Source organism: Mesoplodon bidens (genome assembly GCF_964165515.1).
Source record: "Mesoplodon bidens genome assembly, chromosome: 4".
Lineage (NCBI taxonomy): Eukaryota > Metazoa > Chordata > Mammalia > Artiodactyla > Ziphiidae > Mesoplodon > Mesoplodon bidens.
Window position 1 is genome coordinate 13,010,209 of NC_138160.1, and position 21,884 is coordinate 13,032,092.

Below are 21,884 nucleotides of genomic sequence, written 5' to 3' on the forward strand. Positions count from 1 at the left end.
TTCAAATCCAGTGAGAAGATTCATTTGGATATATTTTCAAGTAACATTTTGGTTACTTGAGGAAGGTTTCTCCTACTCACGTTTCTTTCTCAAATGTGTTGTTGTTTTGTTAAGTGTTACTGGTATTTTCTCCAACACGTGGAGTAACTTTGCTGAGGCTGAGAGCAGAGGCTGCAGATGCCTGTGTAGTTCCAGAGAACGGCTGGGAAACAAGGGGCCGTGAGCCGGATTTCCCAGTGAACCAGCCAGCTTTACCCTTCCACACTGAACTTTCTAGGAGGGTGCCGTTTGTCACAGTGCCTGACCAGCTCACATCCGTACCGATTTACACACCCACGCACGTATACATACAGACAGGTATACCTCGTTTTATTGCACTTTGTTCTTCTGTACTTCACAGATGCTGCATTTTTAACTAATTGAAGGTTTGTGGCAACTCTGCATCGAGCGAGTCTGTTGGAGCCATTTTTCCAACGGCGTTTGCTCGCTTCATGTCTCTGTGTCACATTTTATTGAGTCTTGCAATTTTTCAAACCCTCCACCAGCAAAAAGATGACAGCTCGCTGAAGGTTCAGATGATGGTTAGCATTTTTTAACAATAAAGTATTTTTTAATTAAAGTATGTACATTTTTTTAGACAATGCCATCGCTCACTGAATAGACTACAATAAGTTGAAACGTAACTTTTATATGCCCTGGGAAACCAAAAAGTTTGTAATTCACTGTATTGTGATATTGGCTTTATAGCAGTGGTCTGGAACCGAACCCAAGACGTCCCCAAGGTGTGCCTGTACTTGTGTTTGTTTATTTATTTATTTTTTTAAAACATTTTATTTTATTATTTATTTATTTATTTTTGTCTGCATTGGGTCTTTGTTGCTGCGCATGGTTTTTCTCTAGTTGCGGCGAGCGGGGGCTACTCTTCGTTGCAGTGCACGGGCTCTAGGCACACGGGCTTCAGTAGCTGTGGCTCATGGGCTCTAGAACACAGGCTCAGTAGTTGTGGCTCGTGGGCTCAGTAGTTTTGGCTTGTAGGCTCTAGAGCACAGGCTCAGTAGTTGTGGCTCGTGGGCTCAGTAGTTGTGGCTCGTAGGCTCTAGAGCGCAGGCTCAGTAGTTGTGGCGCACAGGCTTAGCTGCTCCGCACCATGTGGGATCTTCCCAGACCAGGACTCGAACCCGTGTCCCCTGCATTGGCAGGCAGATTCTTAACCACTGCGCCACCAAGGAAGCCCATGTTTATTTATTGAGTGGTACACCTATTCACTGGGAGGGAGTGAAACTGTACCTTTATCCACCAGGATTAGTTTCTAACTTCCTTTAAATTCTTCTTTAAGCCATTCTTTCTTGGTTCTTGTCTATCAGGAAGATGGGTGAATATAATTCAAACAGTGTGTCCTCCAATGTCTGTGATATTTTAAGTGACAGTGACATTTTGAGCCTGTGTGATAATGATGCTGGTCTCCAGGATTGGTGACTTGGGGGTTTTTGGAGGGGGCACTACACCTGGAGAAAAATCACCTCTAGCAAAGCTCAAGCTGGGGAGCCATTTGATGGGCGAGCATGTGGGTCGGATGTCCCTGGACGTTCCCCCAGGGCAGAGCCACCAGACACAACTCCCGGCAGCCCCTGAACTTAGAGTTCACCTGGGTGGTGACACCGCTCGTCAGCACAGCGGCCCCAACCAGGACTCTGGGGCTACCAGTCACACTTGTTTCCCTCTCTCGCCCCACAGACTCGCTGTCCGTCTCCAGCAACGATGCCAGCCCGCCTGCCTCCGTGGCCTCCCTCCAGCCCCACATGATGGGGGCACAGAGCTCCCCAGGCCCCAAGCGCCCAGGCAACACGCTGCGCAAGTGGCTGACGAGCCCGGTGCGGCGGCTGAGCAGCGGCAAGGCTGACGGGCACGTGAAGAAGCTGGCCCACAAGCACAAGAAGAGCAGGGAGGTCCGCAAGAGCGCCGACGCCGGCTCGCAGAAGGACTCGGACGACAGTGCGGCCACCCCGCAGGACGAGACGGTGGAAGAGGTCAGGGCCTCTGGCATCTCCCTCCGGGTGGTGGGAACAGTGAATACACTCGTTTGGTGGTTTTCCCTAAGTTCTGGAAAGGACCAGGGTCAGAGCCCCACTCAGTTCCTCTAGCAGCGTCTAGAGTCGGGTATCCACGCGTGGCCTCGGATCACGAAATCAGAGGACCGTGGGCAGCCCCGCCTGCTTCAGGAGAACGTGGTGCCCGGCCATCTTAGCTTAGCCCCCTCTCACCTCCATCACAGGCAAAGCCAGGGGTGCCTCCCGGGAGGCAAAAGGTTTAAGTGGCCCCTGAGGTTAGCACTCAACCACAGGGGCAGCATTTTGCAAGGAAAACACCAGTTTTAGACTTGGAAGGACCAAGGGAATGTTTGCATCTTCCAGTTATCTCCGCCACCACCCCTGCCCCCGTACTCATACACAGTCATGCTTATGTCTTGTCCTGAGTAGAAAGCACACAGTTAATATACTTTGCTAACCCAGCAGTAAACACTGGATTATTCCCATGTCATCGCAGATAAATGTATGTAGGTCAGCCAGGAATTATTTTTAATTTCCCCTTGTTTGGAGGAGGTGGGAGCTTAAAATTATACTGCAAGGAACCGAATTCCTTCATGACCCCCACGATGGGCCTTCAGCAGTGTGGTATCAGTGAGGGGCCCTCAGCGTTTTTAACTTGGACCCCTATCCCCCAGTTCCCTCACAGACTCAAAAAAAGGCAGAGAGAGAGAGAGAAGACAGGATTTGTATCGTTCAATTTATTTTGCAGATGTGGGGTTTCTGCTGCCTTTTTCCCGGGCGTGTTTTTGCCGTGCGTTTTCACTGGAGCGTATGGTTCATTTATGTCCTCACCTCTCTGTTTTATATACTGTGTCTCGTCATAGAGATGAAAAACTGAAATTTTTTTCTAAAAGTTAGAATAGGGGGAGATTAATGGGATACCTAATTCAGATTCTTAAAATACACCTTGAATCGTATTTTTCTTGATGCCCTCCTGATGTCAGTGAGTTTTATTCTATTTTTATTTTATTTATTTATTAAGTAACAAAAAGTGAAGTATGAGACTACAGAAACTAAGGGTTATTATGGTTCAGATTTTTGAACCTTCTTTTTAAAGCGGCTTCTTGGAGATCAGATGTGTTCAGAGCCTAACGGTTAACGTTGGCAGTCCCTTCCAAAGACGCTCTCAGTGGCCATTCCCCCGTCCAAGTTGGCGAGCGAGGGAGCTGGGTCGCTGGAGGGAGTGGAAGCTCCCGTCAGGCTTGGAAGGAGCTTGGCCTTGATTTCTGCTCTCAGTTTCCATCCCGGCTGTGCTTTCCCAGTTAACCCCTGAGGGCTCAGTTCCCGTGAGCTGACGTGGACAGTCAGGGCCGGGTTCCAATGGGCGAATGTCGGTCTGGTTTCAGAGAGGCCGGAACGAGGGCCTGAGCAGCGGCACGCTCTCCAAGTCCTCGTCCTCGGGCATGCAGAGCTGCGGAGAGGAAGAAGGAGAGGAGGGGGCCGACGCCGTGCCCCTGCCCCCGCCCATGGCCATCCAGCAGCACAGCCTGCTCCAGCCGGATTCACAGGACGACAAGGTAGGGGGGGCCCACGCCCATACCAAGCCTCGCCCGGAGGGGGCCTGGCGGTTGCCTGCCGCTGTGCCCCAGCCTCCTTGCAGGACATAGAGAGCGACCCGGGCTGTGAAAAGGCACCTGGAAGATGCCTTTCACCCCCAAAGTATAGATAGCAAAGGCTATTTTATTTAGACTAAGCTGTAGGAACCCGCGCAGTCTCTCGTACACGTGTGCTTGTATAAATACGTTCAGTGCATTTTTGGTGGATGCTTTCGTAATTGCTACTTTTCAAGTTATATTAATTTTTCTCACCGTACTAACCAGGGTCACTGAGAGGGCAGAGAAGTCGCACGCCACCTGCGTGACTGCGTCCTAAACGCACACGAGCCCATCTGGTTCTCTCTGTTAGGTGTCTGCACACAGGTGTGGTTTTCAGATGGGATGGTATTGCTGTCCAGTTCCTTTTTCCAACATGGCAAACATCTGGGTCAAACTGGAGTTTGTCAAAGTGCAGGAATCAGTTCAAAGCCATGAATTTCCTCTTTGGATGTATGCAGAGGCTTCAAGCCAAGTAAATCTTATTTTTTGTTTTCTGGGTTTTTTTGAGTTCTTACATAATCAAAAATTACTCTGTACAACCCTAAAATATCAAGAAGGAAACCTGGTAACTGTGGCTTATACGTCCTCTCGCATTCTGGCCCATCCTGCTTCTCCAAATTGGCAGGTGTTGAAAACCATCCTATGGAGTCATTACTGGTGATTTTTTTTGGCAGAAACTAAGGTTTCTGAATAAAACAGATGTTTTTGTCAGTTTTCCCCCTTCTTCCCCTTTTTCCTTCCCTGACTTCCCTCAGTGCTAACACAGTCACTCGCTGGATGGGCCCGTGCGTGATGACCTGGGGTCGCGCTGGCTTGGTGATTGACGGCCGTGAGGCCAAGGCCGATCACGCGTTAGTCTTAACCTAAGGCGCCTTCTCTGTAGAACTCCTCTCCCTCCTTCTCCGGGGCCCTCAGTGCACAGCAGGGGCGCAGTGGGCTTGGCAGAAGGAGGGAGCTTGGGTTCGAGTCTGGGGTTTGGAGGGCATCTGAGGTACAGACCCTGTGCCATGGGGGGTGCAGGGTGGCCTGAGATGGGAGAGAGGCTCGCGCCCCACTGCCCAGAGCAGACGCGCCAGGAAGCCAGGCTCTGACGGCTCCTCGGTTATTTCGTAGCATTCTAAGCCATAGCGTTTTAAAAGCAGAAAACTGGAATTGTGTAAATCTGGATGGTTAGCCGAAAGTGAGGGGCCAGGCCTGGTTGACTTATTCACCGAATAAGAGGGTAGTTTCCTCCATTGAAAGTGTGGATTGCACTGTATTCTTCTGTTTGCCAAAATCATTTATTGGTTAGTGTGTTACCTCGTTGGGTATTACGCATAGAAATTCTTCTTTTACAAAAGTCTATAGTGATGTTCCCAGAGAGTATATTATCTTGTGACTAATGTTTTGTTTTGTTCTGTTTTCTCTTTTTGTAAACTTTCACTGCAGCATTATGTTGATTTGTGTTCTGTGTCTGTTTTGATTCAGTTTCCTTACCTCTCCATTTGAATTTTTGCCTTGTTTTCTTCACCTCATCTTCCAGATTTCATTAGACCAAGCCAACATTTGTTTTGCCAAGTGCATATCTGGATCCGCACTGTAACAGCCTCGTTGTAAATGTATAAATCCGTATCTGTCTGCTGTGAGACATGCATCATTAGGACAGCTAGCCGTGTGTCACATGCATCTCTGCTGTCCTTAATATGAAGCAAGGTTCATATTACACCCCTCTTCTAGTTTCCAGTAAATTAACGGTGCAAGTAATCCGCAAACACAGTGTGTTTGCTAATTACTGAAACTCGAACTCAGTAGCCCCTCCCCCAGATTCCTTACCTGTCCACCCCTGTACACCCCGACTCTAGCCGTAAATGGCATCTGATAGCTTGTGAGGCCACAGATCTCCTGTCCTCTGCACTAATCACTGGGGAAGTGGATGGCACAGAAAATGGTGAGCTTGTCCCCCTCTTCCCTGTCTGGCCAGTGCTCCCGGTTCCTTTCCTTTTCTTGTTTCTTTCTTTTAACCCCATCCACACAGTAAAGCCATTTTTAGTATCCAGTTTTGTTTCCCGATTTTTTAAAGGGTTCACTCATTAGCCCTTAAGCCTTTCACTCTTCTGTTGATCAGATTCTCTGCCTTTTCCTCCTTAGCCAGTAGCCTAGCCAGCGGTTGCAAGTTAGAATTTTCCCGTGCCCAGTCACCTCTTTGAAAAACATTCTGATGGTACATGACTGCGGATTAAAAACAGACTTTGTCTGCCTTCCACATGTATCCCAGACAGGTCTTATTTAGTATTTCATGTCAGAATATTGTAAATTTTAAAAGATGGCTTTAAATAAATGCAAACAAAGACAAACTTGTGGTCTTTTTGTCTGGACTTACTTTTAAAAGGAGATTGAGCTTGCAGGAGAATTCTTTCTGCCCAGTGACTAACACGAGGCATTTCCCTCCCCCTCTCTTTTTCTCGACTTCCTCCACAGGCCTCTTCTCGGTTATTAGTCCGGCCCACCAGCTCCGAAACGCCGAGCGCAGCCGAGCTCGTCAGTGCAATCGAGGAACTCGTGAAAAGCAAGATGGTAAGGCTTCCCAGAGACTCAGGCTGAGGGCTGGAAGCTGCTCCAGGGTGCTGCTTGTAGGCGGGCAGGCCCTCGTCCACGTGTGGCTCTGGTCTGCAGGACGGAGTTCGGGAAGCCCAGGCCCACTCTCAGGTTCAGTAATTGGCTTGAAGGACTTACAAAACTTAGAGAAGCTGCAGTGGCGGTTCATTGCCGTGAAAAGACACAGGTGAAGATCAGCCAGGGAAGGGGTGCGGGAGCAGGTCCAGGAGGGTCAGGTTCAAGCTGCCATTGTCCTCTCCCAGTGGAGTCATGTGCACAACACTGACTCTCCCCGCCTCGCACAGCGTGTGGTGATATGTGCAGGGTGTCACCAGCCAGGACACCCCCCACCCTGCCGAGCCTTGGTGTTCAGAGTTTTTATTTGGGCTCAGTCACATACACGAGGGTGAGCTCACATGGCTCACCCTTGTCCCCTGCCTCTCCAGGGATTAAGATAGGACGTGGACCAAAGCCCTCACCCAAAGTCACACTGTTAGCATAGACTGTCTGTCTTAGCCCCAAAACCCCAGGTAAACAGAGACTTCATGAGGCAGGACATTCCCCAGGCTTAGAGGAGCCAAGGTCAGTCCTTTCCTGCACCTGCATTGTCTGCAGTGCTGGCACCGTCATAGCCAATGTGGTCAGCTCCACTCTTGTCCAAAGCTGTGCACAGGGTCATTGGACTCACAGGTACCACTGGGAGTCTCTCTCTGTGTCTCTGAGATCTTTCACTTGGGTTTGCAGTATATGAGACAGAAGGGTTTGCGTTGCTGTATAAGGGCTTTATTCTTTTTGTGACCTCTCTGTTGCCAGTTGGTCAACATGGATTCATTTAATAAAAGCCCCAAATCAGATGTTGATTTATTGAAATTAGACAGGTTTGCATTGTTTCTAACTGATTCAAATCAATAACTTTCTGTGTTTCTTTAGTTTTCCTGTGAAATAGAAAAACCAGTAATGGTAACAACATTTTAGACTAGTAGATCCTGCTACCCTACAACATCTTTTAAAAGTCACACCTCCTAAAGTAAAAGCCCTCGGCCTCTCCCACATTCCATTCTCCATGAGAGTTTGATGTGTTTCCCTCCAGACAGTTTCTTTGTATATACTCCCCACAGCAGCCCTACGAGGTAGGCATGTACTTTCATATCCTCATTTTACAGATGAGAAAACTGAGGCACACAGAATGCTTAAAAAGTTGACCAGCTGCTAAGGGGCAGAGATAGAAATCTACTATAATTTATTTAAATAAATTCATAATAATATATATCAGTTATTTTCAATTTTCACTATTGTAAACATCCATTGTTCATGTATATGTGTGATTAAACCTGTAGGGTAAATTTCCAGCATTGGAATTACTAGATCAAAGGGTATACAATTTATCCTTAAACAACATGGGTTTGAATTTCATGGGTCCACTTCTATGCGGGATTTTTTCAATAGTGAATACTCTAGTACAACACAGTCTGCCCTGGGTTGAATCCACAGAGTCAGAACCACAGATACTGAGAAACCACTTATACAGAGAGTCAGCTTCCCAACCCCTGCATTGTTTAAGAGTTAACTGTACTTCTTTAAAGTTAGGAATTTATCTTCCAAAGCCAGTATTAACTAGGTACCATGTAGCTAACTCCAGTTTCTTCTCCCACCCACCCCTAAGCAGCTTCTAATGAGGCTGGTTGACTAGGTCAAATGGGGAATTGTATCCAAAATTCAGACTGACAGGTGTTGCCCTGCCGTAGCTGGAATTCCCCCTGCTTGGTGTTCTGTGCTGTGATCTGAGAAGCACGCAGTGGGCTTCGAGCTTAGACAAGACATTAGGCAGGAGGGCTGCTAGGACTTGGTAAGTAAGTCAAGAACTTGACTCCGCTGGTCAAAAATTCTGGATCATGTCGGTAGGAACTGAGCTAAACCGCATCCTGGCTACCTTTTTGAGAGACAAGTTGATTAATGGTCTAAAAAGATGCTTAAATTATATCTAATGAGTTTTCAAGCATTCTTAAACATCCTTAAACATTTTAAAAACAGCCGTTTATACACATCCGTTATATGATCATTAAAATCATTGTTGTCTAGTAATTTAAGTAAGTTCTCCCAAGGAATGTTGTGAGACAACACTTTGTCAACCTGCCAGCCATTATTCTGCAAGTATTTGAATGGATTACATTGCAAGTGGGCTGAGATTCATGTGTAATTAATTCAGATGGACTTCAGATGGAGAGGAGTTCTATGGCTGGTCTCTCAGCTCTTACTGCTTTACTCCCCCTTTTAAGTTCTGAATAATTAAACTTTATCCATTGAAACTGACTTATTTCTACTCACTTCTGTCTCTTCTGAAGTTAATGGGCATAAAGCTGTTGGCAGAGTCGAAAGGGCGTAGGTTTTGGAATCAGATAGATGTGGGTTCAGACTTTCCTACTGACCGCTTCCGCCTCTCTGAGCCCACCGCTCAGCTGGAAACGGGATGGTAAACCGACTGCTGTTTGTTACACTCCCAGCCGGTTCCCTCCACCTGGGCGCTCGCTCATGCCTTCCCTCCCCGTTGGAGACCCATATTTAGGTATTTTATGGTGACCTCATCTCTTCTTCATTCTACATGGAATGTAATCTAACTTCTGCCCTCTTTTTCTGGTTCAGGGGAAACATAACTCTCCCTTGGTTTCTGGTCACTAATCCTCAAACAGGAAGTACTTTTTGTCACTAAAACCTCTCGTGAGCCATTTTAATATCCTTCACCCTGTCATGCTCCCCATGACTCTGAGTTACTCCTGCAGATTTCACCGTGTGCTGTGGCTCCTTGGTCCTCCTGTTCGTTTTCCTGAGGGCCGTCTCTTAGGCTCTCGTGACTTCGTGATCGGATTTGAACGCTCAACTGTTATCCCTCCAAAGCTGCGTGTGCAGTGGACTGGGAAGGCGAGGGGAGAAGGTGTCCTGCTGTCGTGCGGTGTGTGTTCAGGGAACTGACTCCCCTAGCCCTGGACCTGAGGATTCCGTCTGAAAAGGAAAACCCGCCCTGCACACCTTTCCTTGGAATTCGCCTCTCTCTCCACCTCCACGTTCCTGATCAGTATTGGAAGGTGTGGGCAGTGGCGGCTGACAGCTGCAGGGACCGAACTTGACTTTGGAGTTTTCTTCTCTTTGTTGATCTGCATATAAAGAGAGATACAAGAAAGAATGAAAATAAATGAAATAAACATGTAGCTCAAGATATTAGAAGAACAACAAAATTTTTTTTAAAAAAGCAGAAGGAATGAATTCACAGAGATAAAAGCAGAAATGAATGAGTTGGAAAACAGAAAAATAGAATAAGAAATAAAACCCAAAACTTGTTCTTTCAAAACATATGGACTTCAGGTAACCTTCCGAAGAAAATAGCCCAAATTCACAAAATAAGAAGTTACAAAGGAAAGATAAACTGAGGGAATTGAAACAATCATGACACGTTACTTTGTTCAACTCTTTGAAAGCAAATTTGAAGACCTGGATGAAATGGGCAGTTTCTTAAGAAAATACAGTTTACCAAAACTAACCTCAGAAGAGCTAGGTCTGCACAGATAGTCTCTGTTCATTTAAGAAACAGGGAAAGTTGACAAGAACCTACCCACAAAAACCCACCCAACCCAGGTTTCACAGATAATTCATCTGAACCTGTAAAGTCCCAGTGATTCCAGTTCTGGGGCAGCTTTGAGCCCCTTCACTCACGCACAGTTGGTGGGAGAGCCACTGGGCAGCCAGGAGTGGACGGCACAAGCGTGACTGCAGCCTGGGGACGCGCCTGCACCCTCCCTGGCCACCCACCGGGGTCCACACCAGCACGTCCAGGAGAGGCAGCGGAAGGAGCCTGGATGCCACTGGGGCAGATCCAGACGGGGCCTCCCTGCCCGCTGCTCTGCGTGAGCGGCCATCTGGAACCTTTCTTGTCTCTCTCTTTGCTCACGGTTCAAGTAACCGTAATGAAAGCTAACGAGCTTCAGCTGTTTCCTTGCACATCTGGGCAGGAGACAGCGCTGCTGCTCCCTCCCTCGTCCTCCAGCCTCCAGTCCCGAGTCTCCTGTCCAAGGCCTCCAGGACCCACGTGCATGGACCAGGCCCTGCTGCGACCATAAAACGTGTGCTTCCACTAGAGGTCAAGAGCTATTTATTTAAAAATCAGAACGCTACTTTCCCATCAAGCCCCATTCCTTAACTTTTTCATAACTAAGAGCAGGGGTTGGTGGTTTGCACAGCTCCATGGGTTTGGTGAACAAGATTGCAGGAACAGACTTGGTGTTCTCAAAGCTGTGCTCAGTGATGGCATCAGCTTCAGCCTGTTTACTCTTAGGGGGGAAATAGGACAAGCATTAGAGGTTTTAATAATGGTAGGAAATATTAAGTGTTCTTGTAGTTTGTATTGGGCTTTTGTTTGAAGAGAAGTAAATCACATTTTCCCAGTTAAGTTGCTGAAATACCTTTTGATCATCTCTGTCCAGCCAGGGTGCTTTGAAAAATTTAAAAGAACTATCACCTATTTGCAAATGATGTGACTGACAAGGGATTAATCTCCAAAATATACAAACAGCTCATGCAGCTCAATATCAAAAAAAAAAACAATCAAAAAATGAGCAGAAGACCTAAATAAACATTTCTCCACAGAAAACGTACAGATGGCCAACAGGCACGTGGAAAGATGCTCAACATCACTTAGTATCAGAATGCAAATCAAAATTACAATGAGGCGTCACCTCACACTGGTCAGAATAGCCATCATCAAAGGGTGTGGAGCAAAGGGAATCCTCCTACACTGTTGGTGGGAATGTAAATTGGTACAGCCAGTATGGAGAACAGTATGGAGGTTGCTTCAAAAACTAAAAGTAGAGCTACCATATGATCCAGCAATCCCACTCCTGGGCATATACCCAGAAGAGATGAAAACTCTAATTCGAAAAGATACACGCACCACAACATTTACTGCAGCTCTATTTACAATAGCCAAGACATGGAAGCAACCTAAATATCCATCGGCAGATGAATGGATAAAGAAGATGTGGTATATATATACACAGTGGAGTATTACTCAGACATTAAAAAAAAAGAATGAAATAATGCCATTTGCAGCAACATGGATGCAACTAGAGATTATCATACTAAGTGAAGTAAGTCAGAGAAAGACAAATATCATATGATATCACTTATATATGGAATCTTAAAAAATTATACAAATGAACTTATTTACAAAACAAATAGACTCAGAGACATAGAAAACAAACTTACTGTTACCAAAGGGGAAAGGTAGGGGGGAGGGATAAATTAGGAGTTTGGGATTAACAGGAACATACATCTATATCTAAAATAGATAAACAGCAAGGACCTACTGTATAGCACAGGAAACTATTCAATATCTTGTAATAACCTATAACGGAAAAGAACCTGAAAAAAAACATATAGCTGAATCACTTTGCTGGATACCTGAAACTAACATGACATTGTAAATCAACTATATTTCATTTTTTTTAAAAAGGCACTAGCACCTATACCCCTGGTAGTTTTGTGAATTCAGGTTAAGAGAGAAAATTAATATGTACCAATTAGAAAGTAATCAGTTGCTGATCATTGTCACACTAACCCAGGGAGAAAAGTCGTCAATATTCAACTCACAGATTTATTGATCACCGAAAAAGTTGTGTTCAAGATTGGCATGGCAACCACTTCCTAAGGAAGAAGAAAGAGTGTCACAGAGAGAGAGATGAATTTTAGCTGCATGATCTCTGTGCATTGAAGTATGAGTCTGTTTCATTAAAATAGAGCTTTGCTAGTGTTGCTGCATGGTCCACCGGCCAGGAATGTGGGCTGTGTGTCTGGGTGCACCGGCCCGAACGAGGCGACTGTACACACTTCTGAAATGGTCATGCTTTCATGTGACAGGAATATAACTGGAAAGAAAATGGCTAGATTGGAAATGGGTACAGTCTCTGGTATTGTTTCTAATTATTTGGTAACCAGGAGCAGAATATATGAATGGATATAAATTCACCGTTCTTTTCATTCTAACTCTCCTCTTGTGTGCAGCCCCTCTTACTCAGTTTCAGAATTCATGCTGGGGGCTTTGCTGTTATATACGATGTGATTTCACACACATAGACCCCACAGTGTTGTGATCAGGCCTTCTGAATTTTCTGACGTATGCGATTTTCTGGTCCTGATTTCAGCCTCACGCACTGTGTAGGCAGGAGGCCTGACTGGTGCTCTGGTTTCTTCTAGGCGCTGGAGGATCGTCCCAGCTCACTCCTCGTGGACCAGGGGGACAGTAGCAGCCCCTCCTTCAACCCTTCGGACAACTCCCTTCTGTCCTCCTCCTCGCCCACCGATGAGATGGAAGAGAGGAAATCCAGCTCTTTAAAGAGACGCCAGTAAGCAACGTTCTCATTGTCATTGTGGGGCGGCTTCCCTCCTGGCTTTGGTCACCTACAAAGCTGTGGCTGGGATTCATCTCTGAGTCACACGAGGAGGAGACCCAGGGTCTCTCGCCGAGCGACTGTACGCTTGTTTGCAAAGTACTCAGAACCTCAAGGGGGCGCAGTAAGCCATAGCTGCAGCTTTTATTGTTTTATTTGTATATTATACTTTATCTATAAAGAAGAATGATACAAGAATATGTTTCGTCACTTCTGGTGAGAAACTGCCGTACTTTCTATTATATACGTAGTTGTGAAGAAAAAAGAAGATAACATAAAATTAAATGCAGTCCCCAAAACTTGAAACATACCTTAGTGGTAGAGCTTTTCAGTTTCAGTTAAAAAGTCTTGAAGAATATTACAAAAGGTTTAAAATTGCATTTGGAGAACAGGAAAAAACTTAACCAGCTGCATGAGTACAGAGACTTGGTTTTATTGAGCGCTGTATCCCAGCACCTAGAGCAGCATCGGGTGCATAGGAGGTGCCTGGCCAGTGTTGGCTGAATGAATGAACGAACAAACCAACCAACCAACCAACGAACCTTTTTAGGTCAACTGAGGTTGTTTGCTGTAACCGATCAAGGAATTGTCTCCTATTATCTGAGCGGCCTTAAACGGTTACTGAACCTTACGAAAAGAAATACTTCTGAACGATGTGATCAAACCCAAGGCTTTAAACATCGGAGTTAAATTTCTTCCGTATGTCCAACGAAGCTTAAAATGACTTTATCATGAAAACACAAACAAGCAAAAACCCTACTTCCTTTAACATCATGCCTTTATAACAGAGTTATGTCTGTGCTGCTTTTGGTCCTCGTACATGTGATCAGAGTCCGGTGGTGTGAATTCACCCGGAATGCGAGGTGTCATGTGACCTCTGCAGCACCCGTGGGTCACCCACATGAACCTGTAAGTGACTGGGGACACACAAGAATTGGAGATCCAGTTGTGCAAGTTTGAGAGGTCACTTCATAGCCGCCCCTGCAGAATCTGACCTGACAAAAGCAAAAGGGCGGATGAATTCATTCAGAAAATTCCTTGGATTGTGGGTGGTAAACACTGTTTTTTCTCTCTTTTTTCAGCTACGTTTTGCAAGAATTAGTAGAGACAGAACGTGACTATGTGCGGGACCTCGGCTGTGTGGTGGAGGTGTGTGTTTCAGAGATGTAATGACCTGTATCCATCCGCCCTGAGGTTTGCCACGGGGGGCGTTGTACTGGACAGTTGAAAGCCGATACCTTCTCAAAAGCTTTAAAAATGTTTTTGGGGCTTCCCTGGTGGCGCAGTGGTTGAGAGTCCTCCTGCCGATGCAGGGGACACGGGTTCGTGCCCCGGTCTGGGAGGATCCCACATGCCGCGGAGCGGCTGGGCCCGTGAGCCATGGCCGCTGAGCCTGCGCGTCCGGAGCCTGTGCTCCGCAACGGGAGAGGCTACAACAGTGAGAGGCCCGCGTACCAAAAAAAAAAAAAAATACTTTTGACTAAAACAAAACACAATAACAACAACCAACAAAATATTTCTGAAAAATAAAATTTAGCCAATTATCTCAACAATCAGTATTCACTTTTTAAAGGCTTCTTTTTTGCATGGTGCATCTTGACATAGTCTCTTCTTTTTATAATTAAGTTTGTAAATATTATCTCCAACCATTGAATTTCTTATATGGAAATCTGGCCTTTAATTATTTTACAAGGGTGGGTATCACCACAGAAATGAGGACATCATTGGTTGAAAAGTCAGTGTGACCAGCTATGGATTCAGTTACATCCTGAATCCACCTGGGTTCAGAGCTTGATCTGTGGCTACCACCCTAGGCCATTTGCTTGTAGTTTTCAGAGAACGAATATGTCACCACTTTCACTGACCAGAAGTTGATACGTCTTTGTACCCATAGCAAAACCACTGCCTTTCATACTAAATCAAGGGCTCTCTCTAGGCTTGTCCCTGCCATTAACTTTAGGGCATAATCATATTAATAAACTCAACTTATCACAAAGCTATTTTTATAATATAAAACTTTTATCACTTATTCTTTCAACTTTGCAAATATGTACAGGGCAATACTTTTTGGATGTACATTCCATTAAAAGTAATGGCTATTACAGTTAATTGCATAACGTAAAGGATTAAACATGCTTGACGTGTCTGTAATCATTAATAACAATAACTTGAAAACTTCAGAGCTTCTTGTACAGGCTGAATCACATTCAAGTTATATAGAAGTTTTAAACCACATTTTAGCAACAGAGTTAATCAACTGTTGTTAAAAATCAATTTGTGAAATGTTGTTAAATCCTTATTTAACAAATTATGTAAATAATCCAAAAAGAAAAGAGAATCTGTTTATATCAGATCAGTACCGAGAACAGAGGAAATATGCTTCTGGCCAGATATTTAATCTTTACAAGCTGACAAGATGATTTGTTTTATGAAACCATTTACATTTATTTAAACTTTCCAGTTCCTCAGACGAGTTTTGATCTTTGAATGCTAAATAGTTCAGGGAGAGAAAATCATGTCAATGAATGTAACTGTATTTCAAGGGTCAGTTAAGGACACATTTCACAAAGGGTTTTTGTTCTTAAATAAAGAAGTGGTTTACGAGACAGTGCGTATGTCTCTTCTATCCTTTGTGGCTCTCAATCAGTAAACCATTACTTGATTCAAACATGTTCAATGAAATAACCTTATCTTTAAATACTTAATTTAAGGGCTACATGGCACTTATGAAAGAAGATGGCGTTCCCGATGACATGAAAGGCAAAGACAAGATTGTGTTTGGCAACATCCATCAGATTTACGACTGGCACAGAGAGTACGTAAAATACATGCCATGCTCACTGGTGGGCAGCCTGTCATCACCCGCTAAACTGCATCACGTCAGGCGAACGAGAAAGGATATTTGTTGATTCATTTCATTTCCTTACCTATGCGGCCCCATGGAGGTAGCTGGTGTAAAGGAAATGTTGGTGTCCCGAGGCCTTTTCTGGTTGCGTTTCACAGCATGAGGAAGTCTCTTACCTTCTTTGTGCTGATCCATCCAGGTGCCCGTGTTGGGAAGGCTGGAAGCCCGGGCACCGAGCCTGAGCGCCTGGGTTCACAGCCTGGTCCTGACCCCAAGCCCTTTGCTTCCCCTCTTTGCCTCCATCCTTTCCTCTACATAACGTGGGTCATGGTGTTACCCTCCTCGTGGGACTTTTATGAAGAGTGACTGAGTTAATACATGTAAAGCCCTTAGAATAACATCTGCATAGAGTGAGACTCGATGAGTGTTTCTAATTAGAATTGCAGCCACCTCTTTAATAAATACAAATGACTGTTAGAGAGTTTTTTCAAGTCAGCTTTCATGGGGAAAGTAGACATGATTGCCCATGAGAATCAAATTTGATCCCAGTATCTTGCCACACCTATCCTAATCTACAGTGAAACCTATTTTTAAAAAGGATATTTGGTGCTATTATCTAGTCATCTGCTTCCAAGGCTGGTTTTAAGCTGTGACAGGGAAGGGGAAACAGCACAAGGCTCCTGGGACGACCAGACAGAGAAACTGCTCCCGGCAGTGTGGTGACTGCCGTGGTGTGCGCAGAACTAGGGGATATTGAATCCTCAAGCGTAACACAGTGCAACGTAGCATTTATTGGTGTACTGGTTTGCAGGTTAGTAAAGTACCGGATATAAGTATCAACATATGTAAGTGATAATTAAGGTGGGCCTACATCTTACCAACTACTATGGCCCAGAGGAAGTGAAGAGTAGTTGTCCACAGCTATTTTGCTTCTGTGGATACCTAATTCTGATCTTAATGGAAGCTAATATTTGCAACCTAGAAGTTGACTTTGATAATATTTGAGAAAACTTTTTAAAGCTGGCCCAGGTAACATTCAGTTTTTTGTATCTGTTATTATCCAATTTGAGCCTCCTAAAAATTACCGTGGAAAGAATATTAAACTCACAGGTATGAGGACCAAGTTTTTAGAAAGAAAAATGACCAATTGCTTTGAAACATATATTTTTTACCCCATATTCAGATGGGATATTATTGTTTGTGTCATTTACAAACGAAATGAGACCAAAAGGTTGATGATCCAGAGGAAGGGAAGTTGGCTAGTCAAGGGACGTCTCACTCTGCCTTGCCTTGTAAAACTGTGTCTCCTTTTGCTTTCTGTCCTGACGGAATGTCTTCAGTGTGCACTATATTTGTTAAGCACATACTTTACACTTCCCAATTGTTTTTCTCAAAACAGAATATTTTGAAAATATAAATCTCAATCTAAAATTAGAAGGCCAAACTGGAAATGGTTCTAATATTTCTCCTTTCATTTCAGCTTTTTTTTAGGAGAGTTGGAGAAGTGCCTTGAAGATCCGGAAAAACTAGGATCCCTTTTTGTTAAACATGTAAGTACAATAGCATTATTTATATTCTGTTCTGGGTTGTCATATTTAGCTATTGGCTTGTCAGATTAAAGGAGAACTCATTTGTAGGTTACGAAAGTACTTTAAGAATAAAATCAAACTGTACAGTGTCAGCGAGTTGGACTCAAAATCCCCCGTTGCTATTCTCCATGTGAAGGATCAGCTTTCCCAGTCACCTGGCCCCAGTTGGCTGTTCAGTTCACAAACAGTACAGGATGGACCAGAGCCAGACCAGAAGGAGGAACATTTGGGGATGTCTGTAGGCAAACAAGTGTCCGGTGCAGGTGGTGATGTATCGAGACGTGCCGTGGGTTTACTATAATAACCAAATTTTTGTGTGTATCTAAAAGAAGCATGTTAACAATAAAAGTTTGGGGGTTTTTCTAGGAAAAAATACTATATTTTCAAAAAATTAGTGACTAGGATTTTTGTAGTTTTGCAAGTCTCCTTAATGTCTGGCTTAATAGAAGACAGATGCATTTTTTATATCAGTTTCTGTATTGAACCTATTGTAGTATGTTTTTTAGTTAAAATTTATGAAGAAAATCCATCCTCACAGATATTTGGATAGAAAGGGATGAGTGTTTTAATAGCCTTTTCTGATAATTATAGCTAATTTTCTTAGATACTACATCAAAACTCAACAAGTGAGAATTTCTTAAAGGTTAGTCGCAACATGGAATCTGAAAACCCATTGGTGAACTTCTCTCTTGCTGTTGCACTAGAAGCCATTGAACTGTCTCACACTTAAAGGCTCGTTTACCCCTGCACCAGCTTGTGACATCCTGCATTGTAAATTCTGGTTCACTGATTCAGACAGATCTTCCAGATGTTGAAACATCTCAATAAACAGTATCAAAAAATCAGATTTGTTCACATCACCACCCATCTCTTCAGAAAAGTCTTTAAGTATTGTCAAGTTCCAGGTGGCAGATCCATGGTTTCCAAAAGTATAATTTTTTGCTTGAAAGCTCAAGTTTTCATTATTAATAGACATTGCAGGTTGTTTGCCTTAAAACGACAGGCTTATTTTATTCATATTCAGGAAAGTGTCTACCAGATAGATACCCACGTGTAAATAATTACAGTTTGTGTCCCTCATTCTTTCAAGTAAAAATGGTCCATGAAAACAAGCAGTCGGTTCAGCTCATGGCTCAGCCACACGAGGGCTTTGCCTTGACTACTGTAGCACATAGCACAAGTGTCACAAGGATCTCCATTTTTGTCACAGGAACGTTAAAAAGATGTATAGTCCATGGTTGAGGGGTGGGGTTTTTTGGTATTTATTTATTTATGCATGTGTATATGTATGTGTACGTATGTATGTATTTATGGCTGCGTTGGGTCTTCGTTGCTGCGTACGGGCTTTCTCTAGTTGTGGCACGCGGGGCTACTCTTCGTTGCAGTGCATGGGCTTCTCATTGCAGTGGCTTCTCTTGTTGCGGAGCACAGGCTATAGGCGCTCAGGCTTCAGTAGTTGTGGCACGTGGGCTCGGTAGCTGTAGCTCGCAGGCTCTAGAGCGCAGGCTCAGTAGTTGTGGCGCACGGGCTTTGTTGCTCCGCAGCATATGGGATCTTCCCAGACCAGGGCTCGAACCCGTGTCCTCTGCATTGGCAGGCGGATTCTTAACCACTGTGCCACCAGAGAAGTCCCCATGGCTGAGTTTTAATACAACGAATTTTTATCACTTCATCAAGGACATCCTTAGGTGAAACTGGCATGTGTAGCAGTGAAAGATATTTGCTAAGATAGCAGCAGTTTCTCCCACCACTGGTTTTGCACATCAGTACAAATGGTAGCACAGCAGAAAGGGCAGATGGCAGCTTAGTATTGTTTGGAAAATAGTTTTGATCTAATGGGTCCCCGAAAGGCCTCAGGGACCCCAGGCGTGTGCACACCACACTTTGAGGATCAGGGCATGAAGGGATGGCTTGCTGCCTTCATTCAGTATTTGAGACTAAAGAGGTTTTTCTAACCTCCTGAAGAGAGCCAGGCTTCCTGGGACCACTGGCAAGGTTTGAAGGGGGGAGAATGATTCTTCGTTGAATATTAAGAACTGTGTCCTTTCACTGCCTCTCGTATTTGCCGGGTAAAGTATGGGGTTTTAAGAAACGTTCCTTTATGAATGAGGTGACACTTGCGTGTGTGCCTGTGTTCTAACCCATCTGTTTGCCTTTCATTCCTAGGAGAGAAGGTTGCACATGTACATAGTTTATTGTCAAAATAAACCAAAGTCTGAGCACATTGTCTCAGAATACATCGATACCTTTTTTGAGGTAAGACCTAAGTTACAAATAAAGTATTTCTGAATCCTTTGTTACAGTTGATTTCAAAAAATTGAAATATCATTTGTTTCCCAGGACATTAAGCAATCCTCAGGAAATTCAGCCTCAGTTATATGAGTTCTGAACCTGTATTTCTTTCCTATAAGTCAGAGAAATTAGTGTAAATTCAAGCTGTGATCATATCCCTTAGTATTCAGGGGACTGGGGTCATGGTTAAAATAAGGGGTTTTAAAAATCAATTTCAAACTTAAGCCTCATTTCAAATTCAGAATAATTCATGATCTAGACTTTTAGCCTAGAAATAAAATATTTGTTTGTATGAATGAAAGAAAACAATTGAGAGAAGGCCATTTTAGGCAAGCATTAAAGACTATTTTGAAAAACAGCTCAGAAAGCTTCCAGTGTCAAACTTGGACATTCCGAGCAAAGTCACAGCACTTGTTGGTTGTGTGCAGCGTGGCATCTTTTCTCTTTTTTACTCTTTTCTAGAAGTAGTTACTTCTACTGCAGTGTAGTTAGTTAGCATTTCTGACAGTTACAGGGACTTTAAAAGACAAAACTTAAGATCCTTCTTTCTACTTTGAAACCACAGGACTTAAAGCAGCGCCTCGGCCACAGGCTGCAGCTCACAGATTTGCTGATCAAACCAGTGCAGAGAATCATGAAGTACCAGCTGCTGCTGAAGGTGAGGCTTTGCCGGTGCCCATGCTGGGGGCAGGAGCCCATTTGGCGGGAGGACAAGACTCGTGAGGGGATGGAAGGGTTTGGCAGGTGACGGGAATCTTTTCTATAAAAAATACGAAGCAGTCTTGTCATTTCTGATTTGAAATATTTGAGTAAATTTTTTAAAATTTAATAAGACACCTTACACTATCATTTACATCAGTTTCTGAACCAAAAGGTCCGTGAAAGTGAGCTTTTTCCCCACCACAGAGCTTGAATACTAATGAGCTTTCTTGGGCTCTATCCACCTTACATAGTTTCTAATCTTCTTGGGGCTCCAGATGAAATTAAATATTTAATCCCTGCCTGTTCCTCTCTGTGGGCTCAGCAGTAGCCCTTGCTTGATTCAAATTCCTGAGCACCACTGAAGGCAAAGTCACACCATTTTCCACCATAAAAGTGACTGTTAAAGGTGTCGAGATTCCTTCATGTATAAAACTTAGAACCTGGATGTAAAGAGAGATGAGCGCTTGTCTTGGAGTGAAACAGGAACCATGACCTGCTTAGATAGATCTGGTCTGACTTGGCTCTACTGTGCCTTGAAATCCACAAAAGGATACCTTTTCTTTGTGTTACTGGGAGGAAAAAACGAGGATTAGCCCAGCGCCTGGCGTCTCACGTGATCAAACAGGTTACTGCTGTGCGACCATCACCCTTGTCACACCCCCTTCTCTCCATTTCCCTTGCAGGACTTCCTCAAGTATTCCAAAAAAGCCAGCCTGGATACGTCGGAACTAGAGGTACTTACACCCCCGGGCCCTGGGCTCCCCTCCCAATCCCCGCGCGTCCCTGAAGCAGCCTGTCCCTGGGAGGGTGGGGTGGGGGCGGTGGGTGACGGCGGGTCTACCCAGCCCCGGATGTGCCCTGCGCCCTCTGGAACTGAACGCTCACTCTGCTTTCCCCCCACCCCACCCCACCCCGCAGAGAGCCGTGGAGGTCATGTGCATCGTCCCCAAGCGCTGCAACGACATGATGAACGTCGGGCGGCTGCAAGGATTTGACGTAATGAGGCTGTTCTTCTTTAAACTCGGCCTCTGGCTGCCATCACTTTCTTTGGTCTCGGATTCTTTGTCTCCACCTGGAGGAAGCTGATCCTTTTTGCTTGGTTTTCTGGCTTCTCTCGCCGTCCTTCAACCTGATTGATATTTTCTTTCAACTTCTTTTGGTGCATTTGATTTGCTTTGGGGGGGACCTTCCTCTGCTCAAAGCCCAGCGCCTTGTGGCGGGAACAGGCAGGACTCTGCTTTGTCTCTTGGGCCCTCTGCTGCTGCAGGAGCGGAGTTTCCTTCCCTGGCATGAGGCGTAGTGGAAAGCAGGGGGCCCGCCCTGCTGTCATCTGTCAGCCCTGGGAGTGTGACCCCAGGGTCACCGTGCGCATCCTTAGTCTAGAGCCTTTTCTATGAGGTCTACTCAGATTACGTATTACCTATTAGTATCCTAAGGATATTCAGAACCAGAAGCCTTGCATTTTTTTTGTTTTTTCCAATTTGACTATTGAGTAAGGAGACGGGAAGGTTTTACTTTTCTTGCCTACTGTTTTGCTAGAGGTTTGGGTTTAACGTGCTAGTGCTGTGGTTCTCCAAAAAGCACACACAGGCTCTCCTGGAGAGCTTCTGAAAACCCAGGCTCCTGTGCTTTTGTGAGCGGGTCCCGCCAGGGGTGCTGGTGCCACCGGGCCGCGGACCGCACCTTGAGAAGCATTCTTCCACTGTGAACTAGATCCTTAGATCCACTGTCAGTCTTTGACCGTAACTGAGGCCAGTGATTTACAC

The 21,884-nt window shown here is 44.8% G+C and overlaps 1 protein-coding gene across 3 annotated transcripts in view; it reads left to right on the forward strand.

The window, feature by feature from the left end:
- The window catches only part of TRIO (trio Rho guanine nucleotide exchange factor), a gene marked incomplete at its 5' end in the record, with an annotated part of 386,192 nt that overhangs the window by 342,765 nt on the left and 21,543 nt on the right, over positions 1-21,884 (forward strand). For all 3 annotated transcript variants that reach the window (XM_081233199.1, XM_081233200.1, XM_081233198.1), the window contains 11 exons: positions 1,735-2,027; positions 3,434-3,604; positions 6,140-6,235; positions 12,497-12,645; positions 13,773-13,839; positions 15,402-15,505; positions 17,016-17,085; positions 19,291-19,380; positions 19,982-20,074; positions 20,802-20,852; positions 21,037-21,114. In XM_081233199.1, the coding sequence (XP_081089325.1) occupies positions 1,735-2,027; positions 3,434-3,604; positions 6,140-6,235; positions 12,497-12,645; positions 13,773-13,839; positions 15,402-15,505; positions 17,016-17,085; positions 19,291-19,380; positions 19,982-20,074; positions 20,802-20,852; positions 21,037-21,114 (1,262 nt within the window). The remainder of the gene's footprint in view (positions 1-1,734; positions 2,028-3,433; positions 3,605-6,139; positions 6,236-12,496; positions 12,646-13,772; positions 13,840-15,401; positions 15,506-17,015; positions 17,086-19,290; positions 19,381-19,981; positions 20,075-20,801; positions 20,853-21,036; positions 21,115-21,884) is intronic.